At 48.1% G+C, this 24,558-nt stretch overlaps 1 protein-coding gene across 8 annotated transcripts in view; it reads left to right on the forward strand.

Annotated features, from left to right (window-relative positions):
• LOC129851369 (dedicator of cytokinesis protein 3-like) overlaps positions 1 to 24,558 on the forward strand; it is a 368,511-nt gene that overhangs the window by 139,257 nt on the left and 204,696 nt on the right. For all 8 annotated transcript variants that reach the window (XM_055917869.1, XM_055917864.1, XM_055917866.1 and 5 more), the window contains exon 3: positions 5,837 to 5,877. In XM_055917869.1, coding sequence (XP_055773844.1) covers positions 5,837 to 5,877 — 41 coding nt within the window. The remainder of the gene's footprint in view (positions 1 to 5,836; positions 5,878 to 24,558) is intronic.

Raw genomic sequence — 24,558 nt, forward strand, 5'->3', positions numbered from 1 at the left:
AAGCTAAGGTAACTGAACTAAATGACTATCGCACCGTAGCACTCACTTCTGTCATCAAGAGATACTCTTAATGATTGGCTATGAAAAGCCAACTGACATTTACTCCTGAGGTGCTGACTTGTTGCACCCTCGAAACTACTGTGATTATTATTATTTGACCATGCTAGTCATTTATGAACATTTGAACATCTTGGCCATGTTCTGTTATAATCTCCACCCGGCACAGCCAGAAGAGGACTGGCCACCCCTCATAGCCTGGTTCCTCTCTAGGTTTCTTCCTAGGTTTTGGCCTTTCTAGGGAGTTTTTTCTAGCCACCGTGCTTCTACACCTGCATTGCTTGCTGTTTGGGGTTTTAGGCTGGGTTTCTGTACAAGCACTTTGAGATATCAGCTGATGTACGAAGGGCTATATAAATACATTTGATTTGATGAAGTGCTTTGAGAGACTAGTCAAGGATCATATCACCTCCACCCTACCTGACACCCTAGACCCACTTCAGTTTGCATATCGCCCCAATAGGTCCACAGACGATGCAATCGCCATCACACTGCACACTGCCCTATCCCATCTGGACAAGAGGAATGCCTATGTAAGAATGCTGTTCATCGACTACAGCTCAGCATTCAACACCATAGTACCCTCCAAACTCATTATCAAGCTGGAGGCCCTGGGTCTGAACCCCGCCCTGTGCAACTGGGTCCTGGACTTTCTGATGGGATGCCCCCAGTTGTGAGGGTAGGAAACAACATCTCCACCCCACTGACCCTCAACACTGGGGCCCCACAAGGGTGCGTTCTCAGCCCTCTCCTGAACTCCCTGTTCACCCACGACTTTGTGGCCATGCATGCCTCCAACTCATTCATCAAGTTTGCAGACGACACAACAGTAGTAGGCCTGATTACCAACAATGACGAAACAGCCTACAGGAAGGAGGTGAGGTGTCAGGAAAACAACCTCTCACTCAACGTCAACAAAACAAAGGAGATGATCTTGGACTTCAGGAAACAGCAGAAGGAGTACCCTCCTATCCACATTGACGGGACAGTAGTGAAGAAGGTGGAACGTTTTAAGTTCCGCGGCGTACACATCACGGACAAACTGAATTGGTCCACCCACACAGACAGCGTGATGAAGAAGGCGCAGCAGCGCCTCTTCAACCTCAGGAGGCTGAAAAAATGTGGCTTGTCACCAACAACCCTCACACACTTCTACAGATGCACAATTGAGAGCATCCTGTCGGGCTGTATCACTGCCTGGTACGGCAACTGCTCTGCCCACAACCGTAAGGCTCTCCAGAGGGTAGTGAGGTCTGCACAACACATCACCGGGGGCAAACTACCTGCATTATGCTGGCTTACAAAGTGATGTGTTATTCGTATTGGAATCCAGCCAGAGTTGAGATATGCAACAGTTTACATTGTTAATAACCCACAACCTGCATTCAGAATTTGTACCCCCTAAAGCAGGGGGAGCCAACTAGATTCAGCTGTAGGCTGTTTTTCGTAGGAGAGGATGGTCAGGGGGCCGGAACATAAATATAATAATTTGTACATTGAAAATTGACCACAACTAAGCCCAAAAGAGATTGCATTTTAAAATAACCATAATTTCATACCTTTTTTTAATTGTGGGAAAACTTGGCAACAGATTTCCTTTTTTACATTTAAAAAAATAATAATTTTTTACCTGAATTCCTTGGCCCAGTTTTTCAAAAGTTATCTGACTGGATTTCGGCAATCTGATAGGACTAAATGTTATAATTGGGGTTTTCAAAACTGAAAAAGTAGATTCTGATCGTCCGGATAGGGATAAGGATTTGGTAATCCAATCTGACCATTTAATCAGGATTGTATTTGGTTTTTGCAATTTTGAAAACTCAAAGATAGTGATTAGGATAATTTTGATGCCAAACAACAGGATTATCCTGATCCCACTGGATGGGTGGATTCAGGATGGATTTAAAGAGGTGAATTGCACTACAACCAAAAAATGGCAATTAACTAAGGTGAGGAGGTTTAAGAAAAGTTTTTACATCTGAAAACCAAAAGTTGATTATGTTAAATGGACTGTAGTATAAATATGTGATCAGTTGTTATATTGAGAAGTGTCAAATACATGCATCTACTTACTTATAAGTGATATACAAGCTCTATTTTTTTTTTAAACAAGGTACGTTCAATGTTCCCCGGGAGCTGAAGACATGGATGTTGTTTAGGCAGCCCTCCACCCCCCCTCACCCCTCTCTGATTCAGAGGGGTTTGGGTTAAATGAGGAAGACTCACCTCTCTGATTCAGAGGGGTTTGGATTAAATGAGGAAGACTCACCTCTCTGATTCAGAGGGGTTTGGGTTAAATGAGGAAGACTCACCTCTCTGATTCAGAGGGGTTTGGGTTAAATGAGGAAGACTCACCTCTCTGATTCAGAGGGGTTTGGGTTAAATGAGGAAGACTCACCTCTCTGATTCAGAGGGGTTTGGGTTAAATGAGGAAGACTCACCTCTCTGATTCAGAGGGGTTTGGGTTAAATGAGGAAGACTCACCTCTCTGATTCAGAGGGGTTTGGGTTAAATGAGGAAGACTCACCTCTCTGATTCAGAGGGGTTTGGGTTAAATGAGGAAGACTCACCTCTCTGATTCAGAGGGGTTTGGGTTAAATGAGGAAGACTCACCTCTCTGATTCAGAGGGGTTTGGGTTAAATGCAGAAGACACATTTCAGTTGAAGGCATTCAGTTGTACAACTGACTAGGTATCCCCCTTTACTCATCTATGTTTCCCAATGACAGTGTATTAGTAGTACCACAACCTGCCCAGTAGATGGCAAGGCCTGTTCAAAGTACTTAAAATCCTGAATCTGTCATCTTGATATTGTGGTATCTGGATGAGAATGATCCTATCCGATTATTTTCTGAAAAACGATATCGAAAACAGCCAGATCGATCTAAACCTGGCAAAAAAAGAGGAGGAAGAAGAGGATTACAGAATCCGGAATCCGGATCATTCTGATTTTTTAACAGAAACTTTGGGGGGCCAAGAAAAAGCTCTCCGATCTGTCACTGACCCCTGACCTAAGGTCAGCCTGTTGCCAACCCCTGACCCTAAGGCCTTTCAACTGGAACCACATTTTTTGTAACTAGCTGATTTGATAAAAAATGTATGTTATTTATCTTTGTGTAGCATAAGATGAATGAATCAATCAATTTACATGCAAACAGATATTGAAATGAACAATTCTAAAAATAAACCTGCTAGAGCATGCTGGGAAATATGGTAATGATGGGTGTGGTTTTGGTTCATAGTGATGTGTTTGACTTTCAGGTGCCTGTATCAGGGTACAACTAGGCCCTCAGAATAAGGCTTTATGAAATCTGCATGTTATTGTGTTAATGATATCGTATATACAGTACCAGTCAGAAGTTTGGACACACATGCCTCCCGAGAGCCCCAGCGGTCTAAGGCACTGCATCGCAGCGCCAGCTGCGTCACTACAGATCCTGGTTCGATCCCAGGCTGTGTCGCAGCCGGTCGCGACCGGAAGACCCATGAGGCAGCACACAATTGGTCCAGCGTCGTCCGGGTTAGGGGAGGGTTTGGCCGTTTGGATTGTCCTTGTCCCTTCGCGCTCTAGCGACTCCTGTGGCGGGCCGGGGCTCATTGCACGCTGACACAGTCGCCAGGTGTACTGTTTTTCCTCCGACACATTGGTGCGGCTGCCTGCCGGGTTAAGAGAGCATTGTGTTGCTGGAGCGTATTAAAAATAAAATGTTTTTCTTAAAACAATATATGTGGGCATAGGTAGATTATTGCAATTGGAGGATGCTCTATATGTATATTCTATAATGTTAGGCTATTACATTGGCTACATCTGTTGGTATGAACTATGATTGAGGAAATTATGACATCATAAAAAACAAAATAAAAGTACTCTCCCTTAACTAAAATATGTTATAACACACATCCATTAGACCTTGGTATAGTACCACAGTGGCTGAGTTATAATAGACCTCCATTAGACCTTGGTATAGTACCCCAGTGGTTGAGTTATAACACACCTCCATTAGACCTTGGTATAGTTCCCCAGTGGTTGAGTTATAACACACCTCCATTAGACCTTGGTATAGTTCCCCAGTGGCTGAGTTATAACACACCTCCATTAGACCTTGGTATAGTACCCCAGTGGCTGAGTTATACACACCTCCATTAGACCTTGGTATAGTACCACAGTGGCTGAGTTATAATAGACCTCCATTAGACCTTGGTATAGTACCCCAGTGGCTGAGTTATAACACACCTCCATTAGACCTTGGTATAGTACCACAGTGGCTGAGTTATAATAGACCTCCATTAGACCTTGGTATAGTACCCCAGTGGCTGAGTTATAACACACCTCCATTAGACCTTGGTATAGTACCCCAGTGGTTGAGTTATAATAGACCTCCATTAGACCTTGGTATAGGTACCCCAGTGGCTGAGTTATAACAGACCTCCATTAGACCTTGGTATAGTACCCCAGTGGCTGAGTTATAACAGACCTCCATTAGACCTTGGTATAGTACCCCAGTGGCTGAGTTATAACAGACCTCCATTAGACCTTGGTATAGTACCCCAGTGGTTGAGTTATAATAGACCTCCATTAGACCTTGGTATAGGTACCCCAGTGGCTGAGTTATAACAGACCTCCATTAGACCTTGGTATAGTACCCCAGTGGCTGAGTTATAACAGACCTCCATTAGACCTTGGTATAGTACCCCAGTGGCTGAGTTATAACAGACCTCCATTAGACCTTGGTATAGTACCCCAGTGGTTGAGTTATAATAGACCTCCATTAGACCTTGGTATAGTACCCCAGTGGCTGAGTTATAACACACATCCATTAGACCTTGGTATAGTTCCCCAGTGGCTGAGTTATAACACACCTCCATTAGACCTTGGTATAGTTCCCCAGTGGCTGAGTTATAACACACCTCCATTAGACCTTGGTATAGGTACCACAGTGGCTGAGTTATAGCACACATCCATTAGACCTTGGTATAGTACCCCAGTGGCTGAGTTATAACACACCTCCATTAGACCTTGGTATAGTTCCCCAGTGGCTGAGTTATAACACACCTCCATTAGACCTTGGTATAGTTCCCCAGTGGCTGAGTAATAACACACCTCCATTAGACCTTGGTATAGTTCCCCAGTGGCTGAGTTATAACACACCTCCATTAGACCTTGGTATAGTACCCCAGTGGCTGAGTTATAACACACATCCATTAGACCTTGGTATAGTTCCCCAGTGGCTGAGTTATAACACACCTCCATTAGACCTTGGTATAGTACCCCAGTGGTTGAGTTATAACACACATCCACCAGATGCTCCCATCAAGCTGAGACTGCTGTCCTAATGTCTCAGATTATACCGAGCAGTTTGATGCTGATTAGAGTTTCATCGCCGTTAGGGGATTTTTTATCAGAGGCATTCTCTCTTTGTAATGGAGCACCAGTCCTACCTGACACATTATCCACAATGTTAAGATAACACCAGTCCTACCTGACACATTATCCACAACGTTAAGATAACACCAGTCCTACCTGACCCATTATCCACAATGTTAAGATAACATCAGTCCTACCTGATCCATTATCCACAATGTTAAGATAACACCAGTCCTACCTGACCCATTATCCACAACGTTAAGATAACATCAGTCCTACCTGACACATTATCCACAACGTTAAGATGATACTGATAATGTTGAAATAAGGGTTTTCATAGGGTGGGGTAAAGGATGAGATAAAAGGTGTTCTCAGGTCTCTCCTAAACATTGATTTGGTTCTTTCTCTCTTTCAGGATGGTACAGAGGATTCTCCACCAGGAAGCCCACAATCAAGGTAATTGAACTGCTCCAATGAGCTTCTAGAGGAAATAGGCTATTTCCCTACCATTCTGTCTGTAGTTCTGGGCTTCCAGAGTGACAGTTTCTCTGGTCCAGTTGAGAACAAGGTTAATTGTTCTCACACCTTACTGTAAAAAAACCCCCGAAATGCTACATGGGTAGGACCTGAACATCTTAGGGCATGGGTAGGACCTGAACATTGTATGGCATGGGTAGGACCTGCACATCTTAGGGCATGGGTAGGTCCTTAACGTCCTAGGGCATGGGTAGGTCCTTAACGTCCTAGGGCATTGGTAGGTCCTGAACGTTGTAGGACATGGGTAGACCCAGAACGTTGTAGGGCATGGGTAGGACCTGAACGTTGTAGGGCATGGGTAGGTCCTGAACGTTGTAGGGTATGGTTAGGACCTGAACGTTGTAGGGTATGGTTAGGTCCTGAACGTCGTAGGGCATGGGTAGGGTTAGGTACTGAATGTCGTAGGACATGGGTATGGTTAGGACCTGAACGTTGTAGGACATGGGTAGGTCCTGAACGTCATAGGACATGGGTATGGTTAGGACCTGAACGTTGTAGGACATGGATAGGGTTAGGACCTGAACGTTGTAGGGTATGGTTAGGTCCTGAACGTCGTAGGGCATGGGTAGGGTTAGGTCCTGAATGTCGTAGGACATGGGTAGGGTTAGGACCTGAACGTTGTAGGGCATGGGTAGGTCCTGAACGTTGTAGGACATGGGTATGGTTAGGACCTGAACGTTGTAGGGCATGGGTAGGACCTGAACGTTGTAGGGCATGGTTAGATCCTGAACGTTGTAGGGCTTGGGTAGGACCTGAATGTTGTAGGGCATGGGTAGGTCCTGAACGTTGTAGGGCATGGGTAGGTCCTGAACATCGTAGGGCATTGGTAGGGCCTGAACGTTGTAGGGCATTGGTAGGACCTGAACGTTGTAGGTTATGGGTAGGTCCTGAACGTTGTAGGGCATGGTTAGATCCTGAACGTCGTAGGGCATTGGTAGGTCCTGAACGTTGTAGGGCATAGGTAGGTCCTGAACGTTGTAGGGCATGGTTAGGTCCTGAACGTCGTAGGGCATGGGTAGGTCCTGAACGTTGTAGGGCATGGTTAGATCCTGAACGTTGTAGAGCATAGGTAGGACCTGAACGTTGTAGGGCATGGTTAGATCCTGAACGTTGTAGAGCATTGGTAGGTCCTGAACGTTGTAGGGCATGGGTAGGTCCTGAACGTTGTAGGGCATAGGTAGGACCTGAACATTTTAGGGCATGGTTAGATCCTGAACGTTGTAGGGCATGGGTAGGTCCTGAACGTTGTAGGGCATGGCTAGGTCCTGAACGTTGTAGGGCATGGTTAGATCCTGAACGTTGTAGGGCATGGGTAGGTCCTGAACGTTGTAGGGCATGGGTAGGACCTGAACGTTGTAGGGCATGGGTAGGTCCTGAACGTTGTAGGACATGGGTAGGACCTGAACGTTGTAGGACATGGGTAGGACCTGAACGTCGTAGGGCATGGGTAGGACCTGAACGTTGTAGGGCATGGGTAGGACCTGAACATTGTAGGACATGTGTAGGACCTGAACGTCGTAGGGCATGGGTAGGACCTGAACGTCGTAGGGCATGGGTAGGCCCTGAACGTCGTAGGGCATGGGTAGGACCTGAACGTCGTAGGGCATGGGTAGGACCTGAACGTCGTAGGACATGGGTAGGACCTGAACGTTGTAGGACATGGGTAGGTCCTTAACGTCCTAGGGCATTGGTAGATCCTGAACGTTGTAGGACATGGGTAGGGCCTGAATGTCGTAGGACATGGGTATTTCCTGAACGTCGTAGGACCTGGGTAGGTCCTTAACGTTGTAGGGCATGGGTAGGACCTGAACGTTGTAGGACATGGGTAGATCCTGAACGTTGTAGGACATGGGTAGATCCTGAATGTTGTAGGGTATGGTTAGGACCTGAACGTTGTAGGGTATGGTTAGGTCCTGAACGTCATAGGACATGGGTATGGTTAGGACCTGAACGTTGTAGGACATGGGTAGGGTTAGGACCTGAACGTTGTAGGGTATGGTTAGGTCCTGAACGTCGTAGGGCATGGGTAGGGTTAGGTCCTGAATGTCGTAGGACATGGGTAGGGTTAGGACCTGCACGTTGTAGGGCATGGGTAGGTCCTGAACGTTGTAGGACATGGGTATGGTTAGGACCTGAACGTTGTAGGGCAGGGTTAGGTCCTGAACGTTGTAGGGCATGGTTAGATCCTGAACGTTGTAGGGCTTGGGTAGGGCCTGAACGTTGTAGGGCATGGGTAGGTCCTGAACGTTGTAGGGCATGGGTAGGTCCTGAACATCGTAGGGCATTGGTAGGTCCTGAACGTTGTAGGGCATGGTTAGATCCTGAACGTCGTAGGGCATGGGTAGGACCTGAACGTTGTAGGGCATGGGTAGGTCCTGAACGTTGTAGGACATGGGTAGGACCTGAACGTTTTAGGGCATGGGTAGGTCCTGAACGTTGTAGGGCATGGGTATGTCCTGAACATCGTAGGGCATTGGTAGGTCCTGAACGTTGTAGGGCATGGGTAGGACCTGAACGTTGTAGGGCATGGGTAGGACCTGAACGTTGTAGAGCATTGGTAGGTCCTGAACGTTGTAGGGCATGGGTAGGACCTGAACGTCGTAGGACATGGGTAGGACCTGAACGTTGTAGGACATGGGTAGGACCTGAACGTTGTAGGACATGGGTAGGACCTGAACGTCGTAGGACATGGGTAGGACCTGAACGTCGTAGGGCATGGGTAGGCCCTGAACGTCGTAGGGCATGGGTAGGACCTGAACGTCGTAGGGCATGGGTAGGACCTGAACGTCGTAGGACATGGGTAGGACCTGAACGTTGTAGGACATGGGTAGGTCCTTAACGTCCTAGGGCATTGGTAGATCCTGAACGTTGTAGGACATGGGTAGGGCCTGAATGTCGTAGGACATGGGTAGGTCCTGAACGTCGTAGGACCTGGGTAGGTCCTTAACGTTGTAGGGCATGGGTAGGACCTGAACGTTGTAGGACATGGGTAGATCCTGAACGTTGTAGGACATGGGTAGATCCTGAATGTTGTAGGGTATGGTTAGGACCTGAACGTTGTAGGGTATGGTTAGGTCCTGAACGTCATAGGACATGGGTATGGTTAGGACCTGAACGTTGTAGGACATGGGTAGGGTTAGGACCTGAACGTTGTAGGGTATGGTTAGGTCCTGAACGTCGTAGGGCATGGGTAGGGTTAGGTCCTGAATGTCGTAGGACATGGGTAGGGTTAGGACCTGCACGTTGTAGGGCATGGGTAGGTCCTGAACGTTGTAGGACATGGGTATGGTTAGGACCTGAACGTTGTAGGGCAGGGTTAGGTCCTGAACGTTGTAGGGCATGGTTAGATCCTGAACGTTGTAGGGCTTGGGTAGGGCCTGAACGTTGTAGGGCATGGGTAGGTCCTGAACGTTGTAGGGCATGGGTAGGTCCTGAACATCGTAGGGCATTGGTAGGTCCTGAACGTTGTAGGGCATGGTTAGATCCTGAACGTCGTAGGGCATGGGTAGGACCTGAACGTTGTAGGGCATGGGTAGGTCCTGAACGTTGTAGGACATGGGTAGGACCTGAAGGTTTAAGTGCATGGTTAGATCCTGAACGTTGTAGGGCATGGGTAGGTCCTGAACGTTGTAGGGCATGGCTAGGTCCTGAACGTTGTAGGGCATGGGTAGGACCTGAACGTTGTAGGGCATGGGTAGGACCTGAACGTTGTAGAGCATTGGTAGGTCCTGAACGTTGTAGGGCATGGTTAGATCCTGAGCGTTGTAGGGCATGGTTAGGTCCTGAACGTTGTAGGGCATGGGTAGGACCTGAACGTTGTAGGGCATGGGTAGGACCTGAACGTTGTGGGGTATGGGTAGGTCCTGAACGTTGTAGGGCATGGGTAGGACCTGAACGTTGTAGGGTAGGGTCAGGACCTGAACGTTGTATGGCATGGGTAGGTCCTTAACGTCCTAGGGCATTGGTAGGTCCTGAACGTTGTAGGACATGGGTAGACCCAGAACGTTGTAGGGCATGGGTAGGTCCTGAACGTTGTAGGGCATGGGTAGGTCCTGAACGTTGTAGGACATGGGTAGGTCCTGAACGTTGTAGGACATGGGTAGATCCTGAACGTTGTAGGACATGGGTAGATCCTGAACGTCGTAGGGCATGGGTAGGTCCAGAATGTTGTAGGGCATGGGTAGGACCTGAACGTTGTAGGGCATGGGTAGGTCCTGAACGTTGTAGGGTATGGTTAGGACCTGAACGTTGTAGGGTATGGTTAGGTCCTGAACGTCGTAGGGCATGGGTAGGGTTAGGTACTGAATGTCGTAGGACATGGGTAGGGTTAGGACCTGAACGTTGTAGGGTATGGTTAGGTCCTGAACGTCGTAGGGCATGGGTAGGGTTAGGTCCTGAATGTCGTAGGACATGGGTAGGGTTAGGACCTGCACGTTGTAGGGCATGGGTAGGTCCTGAACGTTGTAGGACATGGGTATGGTTAGGACCTGAACGTTGTAGGGCAGGGTTAGGTCCTGAACGTTGTAGGGCATGGTTAGATCCTGAACGTTGTAGGGCTTGGGTTAGGACCTGAACGTTGTAGGGCATGGGTAGGTCCTGAATGTTGTAGGGCATGGGTAGGTCCTGAACATCGTAGGGCATTGGTAGGTCCTGAACGTTGTAGGGCATGGTTAGATCCTGAACGTTGTAGGGCTTGGGTTGGACCTGAACGTTGTAGGTTATGGGTAGGACCTGAACGTTGTACGGCATGGGTAGGTCCTGAACGTTGTAGGGCATAGGTAGGACCTGAAAGTTGTAGGGCATGGGTAGGTCCTGAACGTTGTAGGGCATGGGTAGGTCCTGAACGTTGTAGGTCATGGTTAGGTCCTGAACGTTGTAGGGCATAGGTAGGACCTGAACGTTGTAGGGCATGGTTAGATCCTGAACGTTGTAGGGCATAGGTAGGTCCTGAACGTCGTAGGGCATGGTTAGATCCTGAACGTTGTAGGGCATGGGTAGGACCTGAACGTTTTAGGGCATGGGTAGGACCTGAACGTTTTAGGGCATGGTTAGATCCTGAACGTTGTAGGACATGGGTAGGACCTGAACGTCGTAGGGCATGGGTAGGACCTGAACGTTTTAGGACATGGGTAGGACCTGAACGTCGTAGGACATGGGTAGGACCTGAACGTTTTAGGACATGGGTAGGATCTGAACGTCGTAGGGCATGGGTAGGACCTGAACGTTGTAGGACATGGGTAGGACCTGAACGTCGTAGGGCATGGGTAGGATCTGAACGTCGTAGGGCATGGGTAGGTCCTGAACGTTGTAGTGCTTCAGGAAACAGTGCTTCAGGAAACAGTCCTTCAGGAAACAGTCCTTCAGGAAACAGTCCTTCGACAGTGCTTCAGGAAACAGTCCTTCAGGAAACAGTCCTTCAGGAAACAGTCCTTCAGGAAACAGTCCTTCAGGAAACAGTCCTTCAGGAAACAGTGCTACGACAGTGCTTCAGGAAACAGTGCTTCAGGAAACAGTCCTTCAGGAAACAGTCCTTCGACAGTGGACCAGTAAGTCAACTAGCAAGGCATTGTTGTCATTTTATAATGAAGTCGCTCTGTAAGTCGCTCTGGATAAGAGCGTCTGCTAAATGACTAAAATGTAAATGTAAATGTTATAACAGGTGATGATGAGCAGTAATAAGGGAGTACTAACTAACTCTCATAGTAGTGGATGTGAGTTTATCTTTCTAACAATCCCCTGGCTTTGTACACAGCTAATAGCTAACATTCCCCTGGCTTTGTAGACAGCTAATAGCTAACATTCCCCTGGCTTTGTACACAGCTAATAGCTAACATTCCCCTGGCTTTGTAGACAGCTAATAGCTAACATTAGCCAAAGCCAGCTAGCTACTGATGCAACTCTTAGTAACAGTACAGATGAAGATGAACAATGACCAGGCCTACTGTACATCTTACTGTAGAAATGACCAGGCCTACTGTACATCTTACTGTAGAAATGACCAGGCCTACTGTACATCTTACTGTAGAAATGACCAGGCCTACTGTACATCTTACTGTAGAAATGATCAGGCCTACTGTACATCTTACTGTAGAAATGATCAGGCCCACTGTACATCTTACTGTAGAAATGACCAGGCCTACTGTACATCTTACTGTAGAAATGATCAGGCCTACTGTACATCTTACTGTAGAAATGATCAGGCCTACTGTACATCTTACTGTAGAAATGATCAGGCCTACTGTACATCTTACTGTAGAAATGATCAGGCCTACTGTACATCTTACTGTAGAAATGATCAGGCCTACTGTACATCTTACTGTAGAAATGATCAGGCATACTGTACATCTTACTGTAGAAATGACCAGGCCTACTGTACATCTTACTGTAGAAATGACCAGGCCTACTGTACATCTTACTGTAGAAATGACCAGGCCTACTGTACATCTTACTGTAGAAATGATCAGGTCTACTGTACATCTTACTGTAGAAATGATCAGGCCTACTGTACATCTTACTGTAGAAATGATCAGGCCTACTGTACATCTTACTGTAGAAATGATTGTTGAAAACATGTCTAGGTTGGAACTGTTGCTGTTAAAATACAATAATAATTGTTTTTCTGAACTGGAATAAACTGATTGAAGCAATATGCATTTTGAGGCAAACACATCAGGAAGTGGTCTCCTGTCTGACTGAGAACCCACTCAGACTGTTCTGGCCTGTTCATCTACAACAGGAAGTGGTCTCCTGTCTGACTGAGAACCCACTCACACTGTTCTGGGTTGTTCATCTACAACAGGAAGTGGTCTCCTGCCTGACTGAGAACCCACTCACACAGTTCTGGGTTGATCCTCTACAACAGGAAGTGGTCTCCTGTCCGACTGAGAACCCACTCACACAGTTCTGGGTTGTTCATCTACAACAGGAAGTGGTCTCCTGTCTGACTGAGAACCCACTCACACTGTTCTGGGTTGTTCATCTACAACAGGAAGTGGTCTCCTGCCTGACTGAGAACCCACTCACACAGTTCTGGGTTGATCCTCTACAACAGGAAGTGGTCTCCTGTCCGACTGAGAACCCACTCACACAGTTCTGGGTTGTTCATCTACAACAGGAAGTGGTCTCCTGTCTGACTGAGAACCCACTCAAACTGTTCTGGGTTGATCCTCTACAACAGGAAGTGGTCTCCTGTCTGACTGAGAACCCACTCAAACTGTTCTGGGTTGTTCATCTACAACAGGAAGTGGTCTCCTGCCTAACTGAGAACCCACTCACACAGTTCTGGGTTGTTCATCTACAACAGGAAGTGGTCTCCTGTCTGACTGAGAACCCACTCACACTGTTCTGGGTTGTTCATCTACAACAGGAAGTGGTCTCCTGCCTGACTGAGAACCCACTCACACTGTTCTGGGTTGTTCATCTACAACAGGAAGTGGTCTCCTGTCTGACTGAGAACCCACTCACACTGTTCTGGGTTGTTCATCTACAACAGGAAGTGGTCTCCTGCCTGACTGAGAACCCACTCACATTGTTCTGGGTTCATCTACAACAGGAAGTGGTCTCCTGTCTGACTGAGAACCCACTTAGACTGTTCTGGGTTGTTCATCTACAACAGGAAGTGGTCTCCTGTCTGACTGAGAACCCACTCACACAGTTCTGGGTTGTTAATCTACAACAGGAAGTGGTCTCCTGCCTGACTGAGAACCCACTCACACTGTTCTGGGTTGTTCATCTACAACAGGAAGTGGTCTCCTGCCTGACTGAGAACCCACTCACACTGTTCTGGGTTGTTCATCTACAACAGGAAGTGGTCTCCTGTCTGACTGAGAACCCACTCACACTGTTCTGGGTTGTTCATCTACAACAGGAAGTGGTCTCCTGCCTGACTGAGAACCCACTCACACAGTTCTGTGTTGTTCATCTACAACAGGAAGTGGTCTCCTGTCTGACTGAGAACCCACTCACACTGTTCTGGGTTGTTCATCTACAACAGGAAGTGGTCTCCTGCCTGACTGAGAACCCACTCACACAGTTCTGGGTTGATCATCTACAACAGGAAGTGGTCTCCTGTCTGACTGAGAACCCACTCACACAGTTCTGTGTTGTTCATCTACAACAGGAAGTGGTCTCCTGTCTGACTGAGAACCCACTCACACAGTTCTGGGTTGTTCATCTACAACAGGAAGTGGTCTCCTGCCTGACTGAGAACCCACTCACACAGTTCTGGGTTGATCATCTACAACAGGAAGTGGTCTCCTGTCTGACTGAGAACCCACTCACACTGTTCTGGGTTGTTCGTCTACAACAGGAAGTGGTCTCCTGTCTGACTGAGAACCCACTCACACAGTTCTGGGTTGTTCATCTACAACAGGAAGTGGTCTCCTGCCTGACTGAGAAAGCAGTAGATGTTCTGATCCAGTTTGGCACCACATATCTATGTCAGTCAGGGTTCTCAACTCTGACATACTTTAAAAAACAAGTACAGAAACAGTCTCAATGGTGAGCACGACCTCAGTGTTACACTGTTAAAAACAGAGCCCAGAGTAGACATGTTCTCATTAGGACTGTGTGCGTGTTTTCTGGTCTCCATCTGTGTGATGTGACCATAACCACGCCGTTCAGGGGAGGGGAGGACCTGAGCATCGTGGGTATGGGGAGGGGAGGACCTGAGCATCGTGGGTATGGGGAGGGGAGGACCTGAGCATCGTGGTTATGGGTAGGGGAGGACCTGAGCATCGTGGGTATGGGGAGGGGAGGACCTGAGCATCGTGGGTATGGGGAGGGGAGGACCTGAGCATCGTGGGTATGGGGAGGGGAGGACCTGAGCATCGTGGGTATGGGGAGGGGAGGACCTGAGCATCGTGGGTATGGGGAGGGGAGGACCTGAGCATCGTGGGTATGGGGAGGGGAGGACCTGAGCATCGTGGGTATGGGGAGGGGAGTACCTGAGCATCGTGGGTATGGGGAGGGGAGGACCTGAGCATCGTGGGTATGGGGAGGGGAGGAACTGAGCATCGTGGGTATGGGGAGGGGAGGACCTGAGCATCGTGGGTATGGGGAGGGGAGGACCTGAGCATCGTGGTTATGGGTAGGGGAGGACCTGAGCATCGTGGGTATGGGGAGGGGAGGACCTGAGCATCGTGGGTATGGGGAGGGGAGGACCTGAGCATCGTGGGTATGGGTAGGGGAGGACCTGAGCATCGTGGTTATGGGTAGGGGAGGACCTGAGCATCGTGGGTATGGGGAGGGGAGGACCTGAGCATCGTGGGTATGGGGAGGGGAGGACCTGAGCATCGTGGGTATGGGGAGGGGAGGACCTGAGCATCGTGGGTATGGGGAGGGGAGGACCTGAGCATCGTGGGTATGGGGAGGGGAGGACCTGAGCATCGTGGGTATGGGGAGGGGAGGACCTGAGCATCGTGGGTATGGGGAGGGGAGGACCTGAGCATCGTGGGTATGGGAGGGGGGCAGAGGAGGAGAGGGGATTGGAGGAGAGGGGAGGAGAAGAGTGGAGGGGAGGAGAGGGGCAGATGAGGAGAGGAGAGGAGGGGGGCAGAGTAGGAGAGGGGAGGAGAGGAGAGGAGCGGGGCAGAGTAGAGGAGAGGAGAGGAGAGGAGAGGAGAGGAGAGGAGAGGAGAGGAGGGGGGCACAGTAAGAGAGGAGAGGAGATTGAGAGGAGGGGGGCAGGGTAGAAGAGGAGAGGAGAGGAGGGGGGCAGAGTAGGAGAGGGGAGTGGAGGAGAGGAGAGAGGGGGCAGAGTAGAAGAGGAGAGGAGAGGAGAGGGCAGATTAGGAGAGGAGAGGAGAGGAGAGGAGGAGGGGAGTAGAGGAGGGGAGGGGAGTAGAGGCAGTAACTATCTGCCATGTCCCTATTAGTGTAACTCACCCTGGGCTTTTTACTGAGCTGAGAGTTTACACTCCAATCACCAGGACCTTGAATTATCACCAGCCTATCTGTCAAATCAAATGTTATTGGTCACATACACGTTTAGCAGATGTTAATGCGAGTGTAGCGAAATGCTTGTGCTTCTAGTACCGACAATGCAGTAACAAGTAATCTAACAAATTCACAACAACTACCTTATACACACAAATGTAAAGGAATGAATAAGAATATGTACATAAAAATATATGAATGAGCGATGGCCGAATGGCATAGGCAAGATGCAGTAGATGGTATAGAATACAGTATATACATATGAGATGAGTAATGCAGGGTATGTAAACATCATTAAAGTGACTAGTGATACATTTATTACATCCAATTACTCATTATTAAAGTGGCTAGAGATGAGTCAGTATGTTGGCAGAAGCCACTCAATGTTAGGGGCTGGTTTTCTTTTTGTAATCGGTGATTGACTGTAGACCCTGCCACATACCTATAATAACCTATAATTTGGCCCAAACAACTACCTCTTTACCTACTGTATTTATTTATTTTGCTCCTTTGCACCCCATTATTTCTATCTCTACTTTGCACCTTCTTCCACTGCAAACCAACCATTCCAGTGTTATTTTTTACTTGCTATATTGTATTTACTTCGCCACCATGGCCTTTTTATATTTTTATTTATTTATATATATATTTTGTTTGCCTTCACCTCCCTTATCTCACCTCACTTGCTCATATTGTATATAGACTTATTTTTCACTGTATTATTGACTGTATGTTTGTTTTACTCCATGTGTAACTATGTGTTGTTGTATGTGTCGAACTGCTTTGCTTTATCTTGGCCAGGTCGCAATTGTAAATGAGAACGTGTTCTCAACTAGCTTACCTGGTTAAATAAAGGTGAAATAAAAAAAATAAAAAAATAAAAAATAAAAAAATACCTCTTGTGTCTGAGCCGTTGAATTCCAACTATACTTTGTCTCTATACTGATGCTTAGCTTGTTTGATTGCCTTGCGGAGGGAATAGCTACACTGTTTGTATTCGGTCATGTTTCCGGTCGCTTTGCCCTGATTAAAAACAGTGATTAACACGTTTAAATGTTTTACTCACATTGGCTGCGGTGTCAGTACTCCTATTAATATTATCATCAGTCTGTCTGTCAGTACTATTAATATTATCACCAGCCTGTCTGGTGTACATGAGGACACGTCAGCAGATCTTGATTGACCATGTAGAAAAATGGTGTGTGTGTGTGTGTGTGTGTGTGTGTGTATGTTTGTGTGTGTCTTTGTCGGTCTGTGTGTATAAACAGATTAATCTGTGTTGATGAACCATCTGTCTGACTCAAACAGCTCTGAGGCATCTCTGTCTTTCCGACATAGCAGAGAGTTAACACTGTAGATAGTTAACACTGTAGATAGTTAACACTGTAGATAGTTAACACTGTAGATAGTTAACACTGCATATAGTTAACACTGTAGATAGTTAACACTGTAGATAGTTAACACTGTAGATAGTTAACACTGCATATAGTTAACACTGTAGATAGTTAACACTGTAGATAGTTAACACTGTAGATAGTTAACACTGTAGATAGTTAACACTGTAGATAGTTAACACTGTAGATAGTTAACACTGCAGATAGTTAACACTGTAGATAGTTAACACTGCAGATAGAGGGGGAGGAAGAGGGAGGGTGAGAATGAGAGGGGGAGGAAGAGTGAGAGGTAGGGGGAGGGGGAGAGGTAGGGGGAGGGGGAGAATGAGAGGGGGAGGAAGAGTGAGAGGTAGGGGGAGGGTGAGAATGAGAGGGGGAGGAAGAGTGAGAGGTAGGGGGAGGGGAGAATGAGAGGGGGAGGAAGAGGGAGGGTGAGAATGAGAGGGGGAAGAAGAGTGAGAGGTAGGGGGAGGGGGAGAATGAGAGGGGGAGGAAGAGGGAGGGTGAGAATGAGAGGGGGAGGAAGAGTGAGAGGTAGGGGGAGGGTGAGAATGAGAGGGGGAAGAAGAGTGATAGGTAGGGGGAGGGGGAGAATGAGAGGGGGAGGAAGAGTGAGAGGTAGGGGGAGGGGGAGAATGAGAGGGGGAGGAAGAGGGAGGGTGAGAATGATAGGGGGAAGAAGAGTGAGAGGTATCGGGAGGGTGAGAATGAGAGGGGGAGGAAGAGTGAGAGGTAGGGGGAGGGGGAGAATGAGAGGGGGAGGAAGAGTGAGAGGTAGGGGAGGGTGAGAATGAGAGGGGGATGAATAGTGAGAGGAAGAGGGAGGGTGAGAATGAGAGGGGGAGGAAGAGTGAGAGGTAGGGGGAGGGGGAGAATGAGAGGGGGAGGAAGAGTGAGAGGTAGGGGGAGGGTGAGAATGAGAGGGGGAGGAAGAGTGAGAGGTAGGGGGAGGGTGAGAATGAGAGGGGGAGGGGGAGGAAGAGTGAGAGGTAGGGGGAGGGGGAGGAAGAGTGAGAGGTAGGGGGAGGAAGAGTGAGAGGTAGGGGGAGGAAGAGTGAGAGGTAGGGGGAGGAAGAGTGAGAGGTAGGGGGAGGAAGAGTGAGAGGTAGGGGGAGGAAGAGTGAGAGATAGGAGGAGGAAGAGTGACAGGTAGGGGTAGAGCTGGTAGAGGAGTTCATGGCCAAAGAAGACAACAACTTTCTAATGGAATCAGAGCCTTAGTTGATCATGTCATCCACCATGGGCTGACAATGTGAGAGGCTGGAATCAGAGTAACCTTAGTTGATCATGTCATCCACCATGGGCTGACAATGTGAGAGGCTGGAATCAGAGTAACATTAGTTGATCATGTCATCAACCATGGGCTGACAATGAGAGAGGCTGGAATCAGAGTAACCTTAGTTGATCATGTCATCCACCATGGGCTGACAATGAGAGAGGCTGGAATCAGAGTAACCTTAGTTGATCATGTCATCCACCATGGGCTGACAATGAGAGAGGCTGGAATCAGAGTAACATTAGTTGATCATGTCATCAACCATGGGCTGACAATGAGAGAGGCTGGAATCAGAGTAACCTTAGTTGATCATGTCATCAACCATGGGCTGACAATGTGAGAGGCTGGACAGAGAGTGCAGTTCAACCTTAGTTGATCATGTCATCCACCATGGGCTGACAATGTGAGAGGCTGGACAGAGAGTGCAGCCCAACTTGAGCCGTTTTACTGTCGCCTGTGTCATCCGGACATTTAGACTGCAGTACAGGTATGTAACCAACATTTCTTTCACACTATGTAGTACACCCCATGTCATAGTGTATCAGTTGGGTGACACCTGTTTACTTCATGAATGGCTGATGTCATACACTAACTGCATACATTTCCTGTAGAATTTACTGTACTGTGGGGGAAATATCTTTAGGCTGCACTGTCCAAGCCCTATATATTTGAGTTTTTTTGTTTTTCTAAAGGACTGAGAAACGCAACCATGGTGGAAGAAGAGGCCAAATGTTCACCGGGGTACAGGAAGCTGCCATTGTAAACTTGGTTTTGGAAAATAACGAAATCAGATTACGAGAAATTCAAAGCCACATCATCCAAGACAACACCGTATTCAACAACATTCAACGAGTCAGTCTGTCCACATTGGCTCGTAATTCTCAAGCGAAACCAAATCAGAATGAAACAACTTTATAAGGTGCCGTTTGAGAGAAACTCTCAAGGAAACAAAGAAGTCAGACGAGCATATGTGGATGTAAGTACAATATTGACTGCAGTACACTACAAACAACACTGTTTCCCAGTGTACTGGATAACACCATATTGACTGCTTTTGTTCTTTGTTTTCAGGGAGTACTGGAAATGGATGCTCATGCAATCCCACATGAGTTCGTCTTTATAGATGAGGCTGGGTTCAACCTAGCAAAGACCAGAAGAAGGGGGAGAAACGTCATTGGCCACAGAGCCATTATAGATGTTCCTGGCCAACGTGGTGGGAACATCACAATGTGCGCTGCCATCTCCAATACGCATGGTGTCCTCCACCGCCATGCCAACCTTGGACCATACAACACAGCCCATATTCTCACATTTCTGGACAGACTCCACAACATTCTCATACCACCAGAGCGTATGAATGATGCAGATCATCAAAGAACCCGGTACGTTGTAGTATGGGACAACGTGAGCTTTCATCGTGCAGCCCCAGTCCAAAACTGGTTTGCTGACCACCCACCATTTCTCTTGCAATACCTTTCACCATTTCTGAACCCCATAGAAGAGTTATTTCCGGCGGTGGAAGGTATACGACCGGCAGCCCTTTGTGCGCATGCCTCTTGTGCAGGCTATGGAAGAGGCATGTGATGAGATTGATGTGGGTGCGATTCAGGGATGGATAAGGCACTCAAGGCGCTTGTTCCCTCAATGTCTGGCAAGGGAAGATATTGCCTGTGATGTGGACGAGGCGTTGTGGCCAGACCCAGCTGTGGCCTGTGATGTGGACGAGGCGTTGTGGCCAGACCCAGCTGTGATGTGGACGAGGTGTTGTGGCCAGACCCAGCTGTGGCCTGTGATGTGGACGAGGCGTTGTGGCCAGACCCAGCTGTGAGACGAGGCGTTGTGGCCAGACCCAGCTGTGAGACGAGGCGTTGTGGCCAGACCCAGCTGTGATGTGGACGAGGCGTTGTGGCCAGACCCAGCTGTGAGACGAGGCGTTGTGGCCAGACCCAGCTGTGAGACGAGGCGTTGTGGCCAGACCCAGCTGTGATGTGGACGAGGCGTTGTGGCCAGACCCAGCTGTGATGTGGAGGAGGCGTTGTGGCCAGACCCAGCTGTGATGTGGACGAGGGGTTGTGGCCAGACCCAGCTGTGATGTGGACGAGGCGTTGTGGCCAGACCCAGCTGTGATGTGGATGAGGCGTTGTGGCCAGACCCAGCTGTGAGACGATGCGTTGTGGTCAGACCCAGCTGTGAGACGAGGCGTTGTGGCCAGACCCAGCTGTGAGACGAGGCGTTGTGGCCAGACCCAGCTGTGAGACAAGGCGTTGTGGCCAGACCCAGCTGTGAGGCGAGGCGTTGTGGCCAGACCCAGCTGTGAGACAAGGCGTTGTGGCCAGACCCAGCTGTGGTGTGGATGAGGCGTTGTGGCCAGACCCAGCTGTGAGACGAGGCGTTGTGGTCAGACCCAGCTGTGAGACGAGGCGTTGTGGCCAGACCCAGCTGTGAGGCGAGGCGTTGTGGCCAGACCCAGCTGTGATGTGGACGAGGCGTTGTGGCCAGACCCAGCTGTGATGTGGACGAGGCGTTGTGGCCAGACCCAGCTGTGAGACGAGGCGTTGTGGCCAGACCCAGCTGTGATGTGGACGAGGCGTTGTGGCCAGACCCAGCTGTGAGACGAGGTGTTGTGGCCAGACCCAGCTGTGAGACAAGGCGTTGTGGCCAGACCCAGCTGTGAGACGATGCGTTGTGGTCAGACCCAGCTGTGAGGCGAGGCGTTGTGGCCAGACCCAGCTGTGAGACGAGGTGTTGTGGCCAGACCCAGCTGTGAGACAAGGCGTTGTGGTCAGACCCAGCTGTGAGGCGAGGCGTTGTGGCCAGACCCAGCTGTGAGGCGAGGCGTTGTGGCCAGACCCAGCTGTGAGGCGAGGCGTTGTGGCCAGACCCAGCTGTGAGGCGAGGCGTTGTGGCCAGACCCAGCTGTGAGGCGAGGCGTTGTGGCCAGACCCAGCTGTGCTTTCTTTTTCAGTTTACTGTTTTTTTGTTAGCATATTTTTGTTCAGTCCGATGTAAATATATCTGCTGTGCATATGTTGCACTGACTTGTTTGGTGAAAACTGTAAAATAAAATATTTCAACAGCATGTGTGTGTATCTGCAAATATTTCTGTGCATCTGAAGAATTTTCTACAATTTGAACTATTTTAGTATTATGGCCAAGCATACTAAAGATGAGTGCTTTTCATTATGCCCAGCAGTGTGTAGTTGGTTAGACAAAATCTGGTAATATGAATGAAGTGTGTGCCATTTCGTGCAAACGTTTGATTTTGATAATGCTATATGTAGTTTTGGTTGCAGTGCTTCATTTTGCAGGATATATGAGGTATTTTGCAGTTTGGGTGTGTGGTTTTGTGAATTGTGTTAAGTATTTTGATAAAACCAGCCTAGTTTGCAAAATTGTGTTTTAGCAATTGGGAAAAACTGTAAAGGGACACTTCTGGATTTTGGCATTGAGACCCTTTATCTCCTTCCCTATAGTCAGATGAACTCGTGCAAAACATTTTTATATATATCTGTGTCCAGTATGAAGGAAGTTAGAGGTAGTTTCTCAAGCCAATGCTAACTAGCTTTAGCACATATGACTGGAAGTCTATGGGTATCTGCTAGCATGCCCGTTGCTTCATTGCCAAAATCCCAAAGTATCCCTTTAATGGTTCCCCACATGGGCACAGGGTGTGTGTGTGTGTGTGTGTGTGTGTGTGTGTGTGTGTGTGTGTGTGTGTGTGTGTGTGTGTGTGTGTGTGTGTGTGTGTGTGTGTGTGTGTGTGTGTGTGTGTGTGTGTGTGTGTGTGTGTGCGTGTGTGTGTGTGCCACAGAACAGAACCTGTCATGGCCGTTTACACCTTTACAGAATGACAGGTTTCTTTTATCCGGACTCGGTGATGCTTCCTGATGTGTGATTGGTTGGTTTACAGACTTAATAAAGGCTGGTAATACCTACAGATATAAACAAGCTTTTTGTCTTCACACAGACGTTTACTACTTAGACCTCTCTTTTGTAGGATGTTTTGAAATATGTATTTTTTTATTTATTTTAAATTTCTCCTTTATTTAACCAGGTAGGCCAGTTGAGAACAAGTTCTCATTTACAACTGCGAGCTGGTCAAGATAAAGCAAAACAACTACACAGTTACACATGGAATAAACAAACCTACAGTCAATACTACAGTAGAAAAAGTCTATATACAGTGTGTGCAAATGAGGTAGGATGAGGAAGGTACGGCAATAAATAGGCCATAGTGGCGAAATAATTACAATATAGCAATTAAACACTGGAGTGAAAGATGTGCAGAAGATGAGTGTGCAAGTAGAGGTACTGGTATTTTGTCAGAGAGGCAGTGTTGAGCTCAACAGTCGAACATTGTCCCTCTGAGTTCCAACCGGCTTCTCCAACGTTTCATTGATGACTTTTTATAATGTATGTTGTACACACCCACTCTATCCCTCCGACCTAGAGTTATATGCCTGGTAGCTGAGCCAGTCAGTTAATCAGTCAGCCAGCCAGTCAGTTAATCAGTCAGCCAGCCAGTCAGTCAGTTAATCAGCCAGCCAGCCAGTCAGTTAATCAGTCAGCCAGCCAGTCAGTTAATCAGTCAGCCAGCCAGTCAGTCAGTTAATCAGCCAGCCAGCCAGTCAGTTAATCAGCCAGCCAGCCAGTCAGTTAATCAGTCAGCCAGCCAGCCAGTCAGTTAATCAGTCAGCCAGCCAGTCAGTCAGTTAATCAGCCAGCCAGCCAGTCAGTTAATCAGTCAGCCAGTCAGTTAGTCAGCCAGCCAGTCAGTTAATCAGCCAGCCAGTCAGTTAATCAGTCAGCCAGCCAGCAGCCAGCCAGTCTGTCAGTTAATCAGTCAGCCAGCCAGTTAGTCAGTCAGTCAGTCAGTCAGTTAATCAGTCAGTCAGTCAGTTAATTAGTCAGTTAATCAGTCAGTTAATCAGTCAGCCAGCCAGTTAATCAGTCAGTTAATCAGTCAGCCAGCCAGCAGCCAGCCAGTAAGTTAATCAGTCAGTTAATCAGTCAGTTAATCAGTCCGTCAGTTAATCAGTCAGTCAGTCAGTCAGTTAATCAGTCAGTCAGTTAATCAGCCAGTCAGTTAATCAGTCAGTCAGTCAGTCAGTTAATCAGTCAGTCAGTTAATCAGTTAATCAGTCAGTCAGTTAATCAGTCAGTCAGTGAGTCAGTCAGCCAGTCAGTATGTCAATTAATCAGTCAGTCGGCTAGTTTATCAGCCAGCCAGTCAGTTAAAAAGTCAGTCAGTCAGTTAATCAGTCTGTCAGTTAATCAGTCAGTCAGCCAGCCAGTCAGTTAAATAGTCAGCCAGTCAGTTAAATAGTCAGTCAGTCAGTTAATCAGTCAGTTAATCAGTCAGTCAGTCAGTCAGTCAGTCAGCCAGCCAGTCAGTTAATCAGTCAGTCAGTCAGTCAGTGGGCTGTTGAATAATTCATCCTATGTGTCTGTTAGAGCTGACAGGAGGGAGAGAGAGAGAGAGAGAGAGAGAGAGAGAGAGAGAGGGGGGGGGGGGGGGAGAGAATATTGCTGAAGGTGGATAGTGAGCCTTTATTCTCATAGAGCCCCAAGCTCTTCAATGTACTGTACTGTATGTATTTTTATATGTTTAATTAATTCATTTGTTTTTCAACACAGTAGGTAGTTTGTGCTCAGCAGAGATCAAGAGAGAGATAATTGGAAAGCAGTTGAATTGGAGACGGAGAGAGGGAGGGGAGGAAGGAGAGAGAGAAAGGGAGGACAGGAAGGTTAGGGAGAGAGGGAGTGAGGGGAGGAAGGAGAGGGAGGGAGTGAGGGGAAGAAGGAGAGGGAGAGAGAGAGGGGAGGAAGGAGAGGGAGAGAGAGAGGGTAGAGAGAGAGGGGAGGAAGGGGAGGGAGAGAGAGAGGGTAGAGAGAGAGGGGAGGAAGGAGAGGGAGAGAGAGAGAGGGGAGGAAGGAGTGGGAGAGAGAGAGGGAGGGCAGGAATGAGAGGGAGAGAGAGAGGGGAAGAAGGAG

Source organism: Salvelinus fontinalis, chromosome 3 (genome assembly GCF_029448725.1).
Source record: "Salvelinus fontinalis isolate EN_2023a chromosome 3, ASM2944872v1, whole genome shotgun sequence".
In the NCBI taxonomy this organism is placed as follows: Eukaryota; Metazoa; Chordata; class Actinopteri; order Salmoniformes; family Salmonidae; genus Salvelinus; species Salvelinus fontinalis.